This window comes from Aphis gossypii, chromosome X (assembly GCF_020184175.1).
Source record: "Aphis gossypii isolate Hap1 chromosome X, ASM2018417v2, whole genome shotgun sequence".
Classification (NCBI taxonomy): Eukaryota; Metazoa; Arthropoda; class Insecta; order Hemiptera; family Aphididae; genus Aphis; species Aphis gossypii.
In genome coordinates this window covers 22,688,501-22,705,012 of record NC_065533.1, presented here as the reverse complement: position 1 = coordinate 22,705,012, position 16,512 = coordinate 22,688,501, and the positions used below count along the sequence as shown (strand labels likewise).

At 25.8% G+C, this 16,512-nt stretch overlaps 1 protein-coding gene and 1 long non-coding RNA gene across 3 annotated transcripts in view; one reads left to right on the top strand and one right to left on the bottom strand.

Moving 5' to 3' along the window:
* LOC114120666 (neurexin-1) overlaps positions 1 to 16,512 on the top strand; it is a 225,921-nt gene that overhangs the window by 39,690 nt on the left and 169,719 nt on the right. The window contains exon 3 of the mRNA XM_027982637.2: positions 6,631 to 6,681. Coding sequence (XP_027838438.2) covers positions 6,631 to 6,681 — 51 coding nt within the window. The remainder of the gene's footprint in view (positions 1 to 6,630; positions 6,682 to 16,512) is intronic.
* LOC126552022 (uncharacterized) lies at positions 608 to 1,864 on the bottom strand. Of its 2 annotated transcripts, none has more exons than XR_007605877.1 (4): positions 1,767 to 1,864; positions 1,579 to 1,660; positions 968 to 1,137; positions 608 to 821 (listed from the first exon to the last, which is right to left on the bottom strand). It is a non-coding gene; the product is annotated as an uncharacterized LOC126552022 (long non-coding RNA). The 2 variants fall into 2 exon arrangements; XR_007605878.1 differs by having other exon boundaries at positions 1,760 to 1,852.

Genomic DNA, 16,512 nt, shown 5'->3' with positions numbered 1-16,512 from the left:
TTCATAAGAACTTTGTTTTTATACCTAATATTTGAAAATGTAATAAAAGTTTATTTCTACATTTTTCAACCTAAATTACAAAAATAAAAAATTTTATTAGAGGGGAAATAAATTTTTGTACAAATTTCAAGTATAAATTTTACGATACTCCATATTCATCAGTAAAATTAGTAAAATCAGTTATCATCATCTTGTATACTGTACTTAAATAAACTGAAAATTATCATATTATTTTATAATTGTACATAGGTATATGAATATGTATCAACAAATAATTCAAATAATTTAATTAATTATTAGTCTAAAAAAAAATCCTCCATTTTATAAAATTTGCCTTTTAGGCACTGATTGGTTAAATATTGAAAATATAAAACAATAAATTCATAGATACTCGAATATTTTTAAAAATTCAACTTAAATTATTACCTTATATATAAATATATTATAAAAAGCATATGCATTTGCAATGTATTTATGTATTTGTGTATGTGTGCGCATGCTCATGTGCGTACGTTTATAAATTATATATAATATATATATTATATATATATATTTACATAAATAATTCTACTTAGAAAATACATTATGTATATTGTACTATGTAATATATGTGTATATGTATAGCTAATATAAAGCCTATATATACTTGCATATAGGAATTGTTCGTGTATAATACAATTTTCCGCATTCCGTTTTGAATATTTTCCGGTGTTTGATTTCTATAGTCTCTGGGATGTATCCACCGCAGTTAAGCACTGCATCGGTATCATCTAATATATAAATTTAGAAACGTAAATGCTCCATATCACCATGCATTATCGCTGAAAGTATATATGTATCTATATTTTTTTTTTTTGTGAACATTATCACCATAATGTTATTAGGTGTCGATGCATTTTATATACGGGTTTAAAACAACATAAGTGTACAATATATATGTATAATAAAGATAACACATTGCACGTACACATCGTATTCATATTTACTATAAAGGTGTACTTTTTCATAATTTCTGTTCAAATGTTAATATACATATTTTATATGCGACGCGTGCAGGTCGAATATGAATCTTCTCTTCTGAAATATCGTTTGATCCGTGTTTAGCTTGCTTATGCACTTCTTTGAGCTAATAAACACCTAATAAGTAGAATGAGATAATTAGGAGTGATAGAGGGTGTTTATTGGACTTAATTTATCGGTTAAAAAATAAAAATTGTACCTAATAAATAATAATAATAATAATAATAATATTGTACAATATTTTATTCTTTATAGATTCAGCTATACGTTATATTTTAATAATAAACTATAAAATTGTCTTTTTTATGTACGTAAATAAATTAACCAAAACTTGTAATTAATTACAGATTTAAATAACTTTCTGGTGGATATTAGTTAAATAAAACTGTTTTTTTTTTTCAAATTTAATGTCATCTTTTATTATTTATACGTTGAAAGTCGACTTAAAATGTTGTATTACACACATAAATTTAATTATGTTTAGTATAATATTAAAGCCTTATTTAATTATTATTGTTTAAATATAAGCTATAAAGACAAATACAAATACATACTTACTATAATTTTAATGGTACAATGAGTATGTGTTTTTGGAAAGAATTTAATGAGGTCATATCAAGTCGAAGACCTCTGAAAATATCTAAAAAAAATAAAAACACTTGCGTGTATTTTATCGTTTTAAAGAAAACTAATGTACATTTGTACAATTGTATAATATATTATAAGAGATATTATATACATTATACATTTACTAAACATAAATGCAAGACAACACGACAGTTTGTACTTTTTTTGTTGGCACAGTGGATCGAGTTCAAGATTGACAAATGGTTTTATATACGTGGTATACTATACTTTTATTTATTTGTATATTGCATATGTGTTCAATTAGGTAATTTTTTAATAAAACTGAAATGTGCATAAATATTATATTGCATATCTAGAACGTAGGTACCTATAAATATTAAAATATTATTTATATATTATTAATTTATTTCGGCCAATGGTGAAATTTTATAAAGTTATTAATATTACTATGACGTTTTAAAAAGTATTGTTCTTATTTTATCATATAATATATTATGGCATATTACATATACGTTCTAGTATAGTTCGTGTTCCTCCCTGTATAAAATATGTCGAAGAAATGTTTTTTTTTTTTTTAATATAACAAAAACAAATATAAATAATTATACGTTTAAACTTTACTACACATATGACAAATATTAACAATAAATATATACCATGTAATAATATATCATTGCCATGGCTACCAATACCGCTGTTGATTTAATATATAACTACTATTTAATGACGGTTTTCTTCAATACGCTTAGTTATAGGTATAGGATCATTATTTTGTTCAACTATTATACCAACATTAGATTAATAAGATTTTTTTTATTCTTTTATCCTTCATAAATACGTATTAATGCATTTATTTATTGCATGTCAATTGAGTGCAGTTTATATAACCAGGAAGTATTACATTAAAAAGAAATATAAACTATTGTTTATGTATCTCATAAATTAAGTTTAGAGAGTAAGATGTCAACATGCTCGCTTAGTTTAAGCTTTTACTCACTTATTTATTTATGTAAGACTTATTTACAAAGATGATTGTTATATACAAAAAAAAATTAATACTTTATAATATATTTGCATTTACCAAGTAACTATAATGATTTTTATACGTTGAGTCATTGAATCTAATTTTATAAGATACGAGTTATACATTTAATTAAACTTTTTATAATGAATAATAATTGCTTATTGTTGGATAGAATGATAATATTTTTTCAAATTAAATAATAATCTTATTATGACAGAACAATTAATTATTTATTTATTCATTTTTTTTTTTTTTTTTTTTGTTGTTGTTGAAATATTCAATACACATTCTAAAACTTTTGAAATTAAAACAGAATTGCTAGTAGTAGTACTAGAGAATATTAAATTTATGTAGAAATGTATTCAAAACTTATCTTCCATGGTTATATAAATTGAATTAGGTAGATATATTATGTTTATATACAATTAAAAACAACGAAAACGATTATATTATACAAACGCTTGTTAAGCGGCATTTAAACTACCCTCAAACCGTAATTGTAATGAGTTGTTAAGTGAAATAATTTAAATTATCGCACAATAAATTTAAAAATGTTAAATATCTGATTTTCTGGTTCTTCGAATATTTTAATTAACTCACGAAACAGTATACAAACTTGAGGTATATTATACACATATAGGTACTTAACGAGAAGTTATTAATACATTTAAAAATTCGATTTATAATACTATAAATATTACTATTATGAAAATAATAATATTGAGTATAATCAAATATCATATTTTATTCAATTCTAAATGGTAATCGTTGATTTGTATGATAATGAGCTTTATTTTTATAAATATTATCTTCATGTTGGATTACAGTAGTATTCAAAAATCTGCTCAGTTATATTATAAATAGCTTATAAATACTCGTAAGTGTTAGCGCTACCACAGTGAACGTTTTTATTTATATAAAATTGCAAACAAAAAAACGTTGTGAAAATAGAAAAAAATCTTCTAAAAAGAAAATCAGTGAAATTTACATGGAATATTTATTTTCAACGATAATCGTGTATTTATATATATATAAAACAATTCATAGAGAAGTTGTTTTTAAAAAGTTCGTCGGAAAAGAATAGAATTACTTCTACGTATACGGAAATCCACCTTTTTGCGTATCAGAGTATCACATAATATATGTCTCTACCCAATTTCATATATATGTAAAATAAATGTAATATGTATAACAATGTACATGTATAAAACAGTGTACCCTTTTGTCCGCGTCACGTTTCACGTGCTTTGGCAACTTTTAAATAGTCGCTTTTGTGAGTTTTCCTCCATAAGGAGATTGTGAGGAGTATTTGTGAATCTCTTAGCGCAAAGACACTTGTGCTGTTTGTAACACGAGACGCAACCACTTTAGAATGTTACTACAATACGTTTGACACGCAATCCCTTACTGTATAATTTATTAACTATTGGATAAATTATCATATACATAGGTATACATCACCTTTAAATGTGTACATGTCTAATGAATATATACAGTTCATTGTACACGAATGTGTTGTTCAAATAATTAGATTTCTATTGTGTAAAATTACGTTTTTGGTCAAATAATTTATTATAATTTATAATTTTTGAATTGAAAAAAGTCGGGGACATTTTTACTGACGTTATTGTTTTGTTTATTATACACAGATTTCATATTTACGTTATAATTTTAATTTAAATAAGTTTAAATTAAATATTATATTCTTATTTAAACTGTTTAATTAAATTTGACGTGCCTACTACTTGTCTTTATACAAGATAAATAAAACAGCCTGATCATTTTTTTTTTTTTTTTTTGAGGCACGTTAAATTCAAAAATATGCTATATGTCAGTCAGCTGAATAGTATGGAGCTGAAAATGCAGCTGAATGTGTAGAGGGTCCCTTTTCTGAATTTAATAGATAAATCATTGAGCGGAGATGGTTAATTAGTATATATTTTAAAGATATTTTACTCCCTATTAATTTATGTATGTATCATAGTTTTTTTTTAATTATTGACCTAATGGGTTAAGTTTATCGTTAAACTATTTGTTAATAAATCATATAATATATTATATGATTATTCAACATCGTATTACTAAATGATATTATTATTAACTAATTAGTCAATATCGACGTATCACTCAAAGAACGGCGTGAATAGGTTAATAGTATAAACATCTGTACCCTTCGTGAAACTTTATCGCGAAGTTACGATAACCATGAGCATTTTCGATTCATCAATCATGTGCTGAAACTAAAAATCGTGCATTTTGGTATAATTATAATGTAAGAAAATATAAATGTGAATAATATGGGGTAGGAAAAATAAATGCAAGCAATTATAAGTTAAGGTATCTAGAAAGATAAAATCAATTTGTTGTTTTTAATATTTAGCTACGTACTGGAAATTTACAAAGCACAAAAGTCTGAAAAAAACAATTATGTTTGTATCTATATTTATTTTTTACATTTATACACATTCTAAAATTAAATTAGTAAAAATATTTTATAAATTTCATTGTGCAGTTTGATGAAAAGTATCAATAATTCCCTATAAATTATATTTTTGATGTATAAAAATATGACTAAAATTGGTATTTTTAATTAATTATGAAAATCAAGATTTTTGCAAAAATTTCGTATAATTAAAATTATAGAAAAACATATTTGGTAATTTATTTCAACATTTTAAATGCCAATATACAACTTAAAATAAGTCTTAAATTTTTAAAATTGTTATTGTGTAAAAACAACAGTTCAAGTATTTTTAGAGTTTTTTAAGATTCTAAAATAAGTATTTTATAAATAATAACAAAAAATTGTTTGATAATAAATTAAAATTTGAATTTCAGCCATTCATAAAAAAAATGTATGTGGAGTTAGTCTAATTTTGTTTTAAAATTTTGAGAAAAACACTTTTAAGAAATCTTTTATTTGATATTTATATAATATAGGTAGGTAGTCCTAATTGTTTATATCATTATTATTTTAAATTTAATTATTCATACTTAATTTTAGATCCTGAGCGGAGCAATGAATGTATTGATTTTATAATAATGTGCGTTTTTTCTTTTTAAGTACTTGTAGTCGATTAAATGCGTCAATTTTAAACTTTGGTGGTGATTTAAAATAGCAAATAGGATCTAGTTTGTTCTTTGGACAAGTAAATAGGAAAAACGGGAAATTTTACTCAAATCCAATTTTCGACAAAATCGAATTTTTTTTTTCTTGTGAATCTTGTAAACGAATAACTATATACATGCATTTTTCACCTTATATTCGTATTCTCTATTTCCGTTTACAGTATTATTTTTATAATACTTAGGCTATTTTTGAACTTTTTAAAGACACGAGAAATGTTAGTTTATTTTTCTTGAAATATAAATTAAAATGATACTTAATCTTATAACCTAGATAGAAATGCTTGAGAACACAAATCTTTTATTTGATATTTAAGATTAAAACTATTTATATATTTTCGTAATCGTTATTACTTTCCTCAGAATCTAAAATGATTCTATTCTAAAAAAAAAAAAATTATATCGTGGTATATTTAAAAAATAATTTTCCATTAGAAGTAGTTCTGGAGGTAAATTTTTGTTCGTATAAATGAAAGGGCACATTTGTGTATATAATAGGTTCGCTTAACCAACCGTGAAACAAAATATGTATTTTGCAGTGAAGCTGTTAAACTCAAAAGTAAATAAGTGTATTAATTTCAAGATTAATGCATATTATCTTATTTTGTTTTAATAATGTATTTATAGTATAATATCTCAAGTAAACTTATTGTGTAAATAGATGATATTATGATTTTCTATTAATAATAATAATAAAATTATTATTTTTAAAACTATAATTAACATTTTGGTCATACAAATAATGTACTATTTGAATCAAAATTATCTTATGTCTATGAAATATCTAATAATATTGTTAATATATTAAAATTCCTTTGTAAAATTTGACAATATTAAAAATTATATTACATAATACATTTTATTATTTACAGTGTACCGGTACAAGATGTCGTCGTACGCTGAATAGAGACAAAAAGTCAAAGGTTAGTATTATTTAATTATTATCCTATATTATAATATTTTAATTTTTGTGAGGGTATCACTTCATTTTAGTTAGGTACATACGTTAGTGATATTTGTTACAATCATTACCAATACTATAGAATACTTTTTATACATTTTTACCTCAAACAAGTATTCTTATAAAATAATTATTGTGTTATTGATGAGAAAAATGAACTAAATCGTTATAATACTAAAATTACGTAAATAAAATTTGATATTTTCTGTATTAAGTATAACATATTGTTTAGATGTTACCATTTTAATAATGCAATTATTTAATTTTGATTTTATAAGGCAAAGTACATGGAATTATTTTTTAGTTATATTTTAATTGAAACTCATGCATTACATGCGTTTAGAAACCTCGTAAAGTGTGTTTTTCTCATGTTTTCTGTGCAGCACCTACGTAATTATTTTTATCGTAATTGGTTAAAAGTATAATTTATAGTTGTAATAATTATTTAGCTAAAATATATTTTATGAAGTAATTTGCGATAAAATAATATTGTGATATTAAAATCCACAATCATGCCAACTGATTTATTAAAATGTTAGGGGTGACGTGTTATTGTGTTACGAAATTGTTTTAAATGTCTGTAATGTCGTCATGGTTTATTAAAAAAAAAATAATAATATAGAGAGTATATTATAATGTATTTTATGACCAACTGCATTTATCGCGTTTACTATAAAACAGTTTATCTAATATAATATTTTTATATGTTATACTAATTTCATAAAATATGATTTCAAAATTATAAACCATAGGTATTGTTATTGATGATTTTACGATAAATTAATTTATTCAGTGCATATAACATTGCGTTGTTAGTAAAATATAACTCTATAATACAATAATCTATGCAGTATAATTTATTAATTTATGTATAATGCAATAATTAATCATTTATTGAATATTTCTGGCATACAACATTCAAATGAAATCGTCAATAATTTGATTTACCTTAAATCCTAAACTATTTGAAGTACAATATTTTGGTATAATAATATATTTTATAAGCTTGTATGTTTGCGCAGTGCGCTACAATATTTTCATATACAGTTAAACATAAACTAACTATTGTAGTTTGACGTCAACCTATGAAATAAATTTGCTTTTAACTGCAGTAGGGATTTAAACGTTACTATAATTTAAACATTGTTAATGTTGCTTTTTGATTCTTGTAAAAATTTACCTAAAGATAGTTTTAAAAGATTTCGTATATCAAAATAATATGTTGAAGTTAACCTAATATAACCTATTTCTGATGGTTAAAACAATTTAAAACCAGTGATTTAATTTTAAATACCAATATGCGTTATAAGATAAGTCTGAACATGATAAAATTACAAAAAAAAATTATAATTTTCATAATGAAAAAATTTGTTATTTATTTGAGTACAAATAGAAAATAATAAACATACAAACGTTCTAAGTGATTTATTATTATTTTCTGAGTGACCTATTAACAATTAGATTAATACAATTTTTTGAGAAATTTTTTTTTATGTTGTTAATATAATTAATAAAATGACTACCTATAATTTTGTAAAATATTCATTAAAAATAATACTACCTATACAGTGGTAGCTATTAAATAAGTAATTTCTTTTAAATTGTTTTATTTTAAATTTAAAACTGTCATTTTTATTTTTTATTTATTTTGTTACTTTATTAATTAAATTTATAAATTAGTTATTGAATTATCTATATAGGAAATTGATTATTTTAATTCTAACGCCGAGAAAAAAAATAATATTTTTAATATAATTATTAATTACTTTTGAAAATTCAAATCTTTACATTGTTACAAATTATATATTTTTTGTGATAAACCGTACAATTATATTTAAAATAAAAAAATCTAACAGTTTATTATTACCGAGAACTCCACATTACAAAAACATACACATTAATTTAAGTATTAATCCACCGTTATCTTCATTTTTTAATTGACTTGTGTGTTATTGACGATAACTTATTTTTGACTGTTATGATATCTATTGTTAATCTATATGGTTATAACTTATAAACCGTGCTTCTCATTTTATAATTTAATTAGAATAGTAAATTTATGACTAAAATAATTCTCAAATAAAAAAATAAGATATGTTAGGTAATTAAAATAATGTATTATTTAAATTATATTAAACAGTTTAATAGTTATAATCGTTATTTTTATGTATATGTGCGTATTTCATATAGGTAATAAATTAATCAGTTTTTAAAAACTTCAAAATATTATAAAATAGTTAACAGCAGACTTATTTGATTCTTCTTATTTTTTTTTTTAAACTGTTTATTATGTTGAATTATTTAAATAAGTATGGATTTTATTTTTAACTAGCTATTTATCTGACTTTGCCTGATAAAAATGATTAATTATAATTAAAGTCTATCGTGGCTCGATGTATTTTGGTTTAAGTGTAATGACTTCATAAGCATATCAGTTTAGCCAATCTGGGTATACTTCCACCTGTTAAAGTGAACAATAATTGTAAATAAAATAGAATTTTTAAAATTTATGGAAATCATTGTATTGTATACTAAGTTTTGAGTAAACTTTATCATTGAGTACTGTTTTACTGCGATTATGTTAAAATTGAACTTAATGACAAATCATTGCATCATTGCATATGAAAAAAAAAATGATAAATATACTATGTAATAATTTATTTTTTTATTCATATAAAATTATTTTATGAATGTATTCTATTGGTCAAACTATTTCTCAAAAATAACTTCACATTTAGGTAATATTAACTAAAAGTAGGTAATTATAGTATTTTATCATATCACAGTATATTAAATAGGCTTAAATAACTTACAAATAAAAGAAGTATTTTGAAAATTGTGTATAGAAAATTATAATTAACGTTATGGTAAAAAGTGTTAAGTCTTCAGGATTAATATTTTTTGAATTGTCAAATTTTGTCGAATTTGCCTTCATATTTTTATAAAAAAAACTATCTTAACTTATAAGAAACCTTGTACTACATTTATTTTACCAAAATAAATTTTTATAATGTTTAAAATTAACTTCTGGATATTTAAAAAAAATTTATAAAATTATATGTAGGTACACAATTATTTTAAAGTGTTCGGATTTTATCAGAATTTGGTTTTAAACCGCTTTAAAAAAATGTGTCGAACAACTAAATAACTTATGAATAACGTTGAATTAGCTTTTCAAGCCTTTTGACCTATAATTAACATTTTTATAGTATAATTCACTTAGAATTTATAAACAAATTTAAATTAATTTTTTTCTCTCTTCTTTCTTTTTTTTTTTTTTTAAAAAAGCACAGAATATCACAAAAACCATACAAAATTTGAATAGTATATTTTTATTACTTTTTACAAAAAAAAAAAAAAAACTAATTGTGTTTAGCTTTAAGACTATATCATGTAGATAATTAAAATCCATTTGTTTTTAGTATTATTTATAAACTTTACTTATTTTAAGTATTAAGTATTATTAGTGAATTTTTATTCTACGTAAAAAAAAGAAAAATTAAGTATTTAAAGTTGATAAAATGTTATTAGAAATAACGTTCATTTATTGAATGATAAAAATATGATGATAGTTTTATTGTACCTATAGTTATTGGTAGTAATATAAACATTGTTCCAATAATCAAACTACTATCTTGAAATATGAATTGATTGAGAAGAATACGTTTTGTTGGAAATATTGAATTTTAATAAATAACTGTAAATTGTTAATACATTTATATAAGTATGTTTAGTTAATATATAATATATTTTAATCCAATGTTAATAGACAAGACAAATTTAAATCAAGCAATATCTGGGTTAGTGATTTGTTGTCTAGTATTGATGTTGGTTACATAAAAAATATAATAAGATGTCTATAAAAAGTTTATTCATCTATAATTTATTAATGAAAATATCAGTTCTATTTTTGAATAGAATTTGAACTTTTATCTGAAAAAAGGTTAGACCATAGATACGATACAGCAGTATTAATTGTAAGGGAGGGGGTCTCCTTTCTATTCCTCAAAATGAAAAAAAATTTTATAGATTAACTTATTTAATAGATTATTAAATATCCGGTAATTTATAAGGCTGCGAAACTATTTTAAAAAAATGACGAAGTCGTGTAGATTTTAAGGATTATTTATCTACGGATCTGAAAATTTGATTTTAATATTATTGCATGATTCTGCTTTGTTTTCAATACAATGTTGAAATCTCGAAAAATATATATAAACATAGCTTAGTTGAACTGTAGTTATTTTTTCTTTCTACACTTAAAAAATCTCGAAAGTATCTTTATATTCCATATTTTTTTTTTAAGGTGTTTGTAGATTAAACGAGTATGTAATTCTTCAATAAAACAAAAATATGTTTTATTTTTTATTTAATTTCATAAAATGTTTATTTTTAATACCTCAGGCAGTGGCGCCGATCTTATGTTTAAACTCTGACAAATGTCATAGGAATTAAATAGGTAGGTTAGTGGGTAGATGTACATAAACATTTTGGGCTTGAAATTGGTAAAGACTAAGCTTTGAACTACCACATATCAAGATGTACTCGACAATTTAATTATAATTAGTTGTTAAAATGAAGTTAATGAACCTCTGTTGGGTTGGGGTGTATGGTATGGTATACTATAATATACAATTTTTTCATAAGTATTTTAGATGACTTCAGAACCTCCGCCTTGGGTTTAAAAATTGAATTAATAAATTATCAAGTTTCTTCGTTAACAGTTGTATTTATAGTAATTTAAAAACATAAAATGCACCATTTGTTCATTGGATTTTGAATCTCAGACTCGAAGTGTATTGAAATTTGGCACGTATTTAGAAATTACTATTAATACGAATATATTTTTTCTCTATTATTTTTCGATAGGTAATTGTTATTACTTATTACAATATTATAAACATACAATGATATATTCAGAATATTTTAAATTAATTTTAAATGATATAATTATAATACCTATGAATTTTATTTTTATTTTTCTATCATTCTACATTACGTTAATATTGACGATTAATATACATTTTTTTGGTAAAAACTATTTCAACTTACAAAATTAAGAAAATACTTAATTTATTTTACTATAATATTAAGTATTTATTATACGTATGTAGGTATAGTAATATAGGTAAAGTATGTAGGTAAAGTATTATTAAAATAATATATAACATATAATTTACGCTTAAGCTATTGTGTATATCGATCCCTGTCATGTTTGTTTTTCATATACATACATAATAATTCATCATTGAAATCAAATAATTTATGAAAACATGCATTCTATTACAGTGACTTACACAATGATGAGATATTCATGAAACCTTTTCTAGTTTATGTAACAGAGCTAATTCCACGGTTTAAAAAAAATATATAATTCTCAATATTTGTTTTCAAAACTTACGTTTCCCCGAACCAATAAAATAATAATACTATTCTTGTATTTTAAATGATATTTCCGGTTTGAAAATCAAAAATTCGAGGTGTAAAAAGATTAACAATATTGATAAAAATAATTTGTACAAATATTTTATGTTTTTGTACACAATAAACATTTGAATTAAATTAAATTGTACTTTCGTCTTTGTTTAGTTCACAAAATATGGGGTCGGTAGTTAGGTACTATATACCTTTTATAATATATAAAATATCAAAGTTCTTACTTCATTATATTTACTGAGTTAAAAGTAGAATGGATGCATTAGGTGTATCTTAAAGTATTTTTCTTTTTAAAACTTAATCAAAAACATTATTTTAAACGGCTTCATTATCTTTGTAGCTAAAGTATTGGTAGACGGCAGTAAAATGAATTGTACAAATATACAATGTTCTGCTTATAAAATATTTATTTATATTTAAAATATTATTATAAGTATGATTGTACACTAATGGCTCGATAGTATTACAGTAAAAATAATATCGATTCCACTAAGGATTTTATGTAGGATCGCACTTTTTTAATACTCCATATTACCTACTATGTTGCATAAACAATCACTAAACATTTAATGAATCAATAATGATCTAATGGTCCCCAAAATATGATTTAGTTGCTGGTTTAATTTATTTTATTAAATATAAGTGAACTATACATAAATATATTTCTTATGTAATTTGATATAGTCGTATATAATTATATACCTATGATTAGAATTTTGAAAATTTTAACATATTATGTAAATCTCTCTATCTCGATACAGCTTTATTAGCTGATCACTAAAAATATTTATTACGAAGCGCGTCCTCATTTTTATTAAGTTGTATGAACTAAAAAAATTGTCAAACCCATTCAATTTTTTATACGTTTGTCGTCTTAGTTTGAACAGCTATAAAGATTAGGTACCTATTAAAAATTGTACTGGTCTTATATTTTATGTTATAAATATCAAGTACATAAAAAATAAGCATAATATTTAATTTTTCCGTTTAAAGTACTTATCGTTTGTTTCATTATATCTCCATAGTCCATGTCCACTTCAACTGTTATGTTCGATTTGGGTGCATATATATTTTTGATTATAATATTATACACTTCGACAGGACAGAAGAAGAAAATATTTTTTGAATCATAAAAATATGATTAGTTCAATTAAACGTATTCGTTAATAAACTGTATGCGTAATTTATACGATACCTATACTACATTGATCAATTTACGTTTTCGTTAAATTACTTTATATCTAATGAAACACTGACACACTGACATAATAATTGTAATGAATAAATGGTTTTCAACTCATTACATTATTTGAATGCATTATTGAATTTTTCAATCAACTTTCAACAAACAATTTTTTTTTTTTTTTTGTAAATATATTGTACACATATTAATAAACATAATTTGTTTATACTAATGTATAATTTACATAGTAAATTTAATAGGTATGTGGTTTGTTAACATATTTTTCATAGTGAAATAATCGTCTTTATTTCAGGGTTATGTGACTCACAAGTTAGGTATTATTCAACTAAAATAGGCAATAAGAATGATAGTTTTTAATACGAACGGCGTTAAATAAGATTTGCAACTAATTATAAAGTTATTGCGGTAGGTATAGTAATAGGTAATGGTATGATATTATAATCGGTTTTCACTGGTGTAATATAGTAAATAATTATGTTAATTTATTATCCAATTAAACTTATATACAGTTGTTTAATTAATATAAAATATGTATAAACGAATTGTTCTATGATTTTATGCGGCTTATACACAGCTTAACGCATTTAATATCATACATGCAACGCAGGGGTGTGATGGAAACAAACCATTTTCACTTTGGATGAAAATATTATTACGTAGAGGTATACGGCGGATATAACGTCACATGTACCTACCGCGCGTACATAATATTATTATGGATTCATTTTATTTTTACTTTCTATACCTTTCGTTTTGATCTTTATTGAAACCATAATATATAAGTACCACAAAGTATAATGTGTATTTTATACGCACAACCTGCAGTATTCAATATCCTTCCGAGGATATTGGATTTGATAAATAAGATAAGAAGGCAATTTATTTATTTGATATAATATGTACCCACACACGCACGCGCGCGTGCTCGCACTCGACGAAAATACTTTTGAGTCAAAGGGGAATTAACATAGGACACGGGGTATAATTTTACTATGTACACGTATTACACATCGTTGCTTCCGATGCTATATATATGCAGAACCGTTTCTCAAATTAATATAATACATACGATTCAGTGATGATAATAATAATAATAAAAATAATGATAATTATTATTAACCGCAACGCGCGCTTATAAATCGATATATTATTTTATATATAGACGTCATTATTATCGATAAATGATAATAAAAATTTTTTTTTCTCCGTCGAAATCCAAACGGCCGTCGTAACCCTCTCGACCGTCGGCTTTGGCGAGACTTAAAGTAGCGCGGTCGGGTGCGCTGCCACGCGTCGAGTGGAGTGAGACGAGATGTGTTTCGAAGGTTTTAATTAAAGCGGCATCTACGTTGCGGTAGTGGTGGCGGCGGCGGCTGCAGTGGCAGTGGTAGTGGCGGTCGCAGGGTCGGTCGTCGCGGTAGAGGCGTCGTCGTCGTCGTCGTCGTCGTCATCGTCGCCGCCGCCGCAGTCGTCGCAGTCGTAGTGGTATAATAGTCGTCATCGTCCTCGTCGACGCAACGGCGGCGTCAGCGGTGGTGTGTGTGTGTGTGTGTGTGTGTGTGTGCGTGTGTGAGTGTGTGTGTGTGTCTGGGGCGGGGTGCGCGCCGAGGGGGCGGCGGCGGAGGAGCGAGGCGATTTTCGCGAGTGGGCAGGGGGCGAAATGCTCGACGGGGCGGCGGCAGGGGCCGGGAAACTCGGTGGCGGGTCGTTCCGGCGGCGAGAAGAGAGAAGGGACCGGCGGGGGGGACGCCGCCTGGAAAACTTTCGACCGTGTCTAACATTACGTGGCACGGCCCCGGGACAGAGAAAAGAGGGGGTCAGGGTCCTCTTATCGATTCAATACTACACTCGGTGCGTGCGTGCGTGCGTGTGCGTGGTGGTGTGCGTGTGTATATACGTGTTGTCGGGGGCCGTGTGTGCAGCACGCGTGTGTACGTTACACATCTACGTTGCCGGGGCCCGCGCGCGCGTGTCGTTGTGTGTGTGCGCGCGTGCCTTTGAACTCGCGTCGCGTAAACGTGAAATACCGACGCACACGCACACACGTATATAATATATATATATATAAGGTACACACGATAATAACACACACACACACGCGTGTGTGTGTAAAACCAGTACCTATACGGTATATAATATATATTTTGGCTTTACGCACACACGCGCGCGCGCGAGTGTTGGAGTATTAACGCGCCGAGGCGCTCTGAAACGGACGAATGATTTATTATTTTACGTGTTAAGACAAGTACAATGTACACGTGTGTGTGCGCGCGCGGTTTGTATACGTATAAGCAGGTTGCAGGTAAATGCCGCCGCCGCCGCCGCCGCCGCCGCTCCTTTCATTTATTATTGTATAAATTTTTTTTCCTTTTTTCCTTTTTTTTTTTCTCCTGCCAGACGCTAAAATATAATACAATATTATTGGAAAATAATAATAGCAGTAACAACCTCAGACTAGCGTTGTCATCAATTTTGCGTACCCGTAGTACTCCTGACATACGTACGTATATCCCGGCGGCGGCGGCGTGTAATGATAAAAACGTATTATTATTATATAAATACGCACCCACACGTGTGTGCACGACCCATATAATAACCCCGTTATTTATACGCCATTACGTGAACGTTCGAAGATAAAAACCGCTCGATTTATCTATTAATATTATTACTCGTTATTGTTGTATTTTTGGTGTTTATTTTTATTTTTTTTTTTCGTCTCGTTGTTTTCCACACTCCATACGACGATATTATTACGATCGCATATACAAAGTCATTAACTCGTAATCGAACGTACTACCGCGGTGTTTTACGCGTTCAGACCAATATATTATTTATACATTTTAAAATCGCGTAACGCTTAAAGTTTTGTACTTTTCGTCAACGTTTTGTAGTAATGCACTAGTCGAGTCCTCTAAACTATTAATTTAAATCTCTTTTGATCGTGAGCCACTGACCTGAATTTAAATAAAAAGTAAAACATTAAAACACCATTTGTGGAAGTTATAAAATAAAAACGACAAATTTTATTTATTTTATAGCTATAAATACACTCGACTATATGAACGGACGCGTATATGTTATGTATTACTGCGCGTACGAAAAACGATCATTATGACAATCATTTGATTTGTTATTATATATTTTAAAACAAGT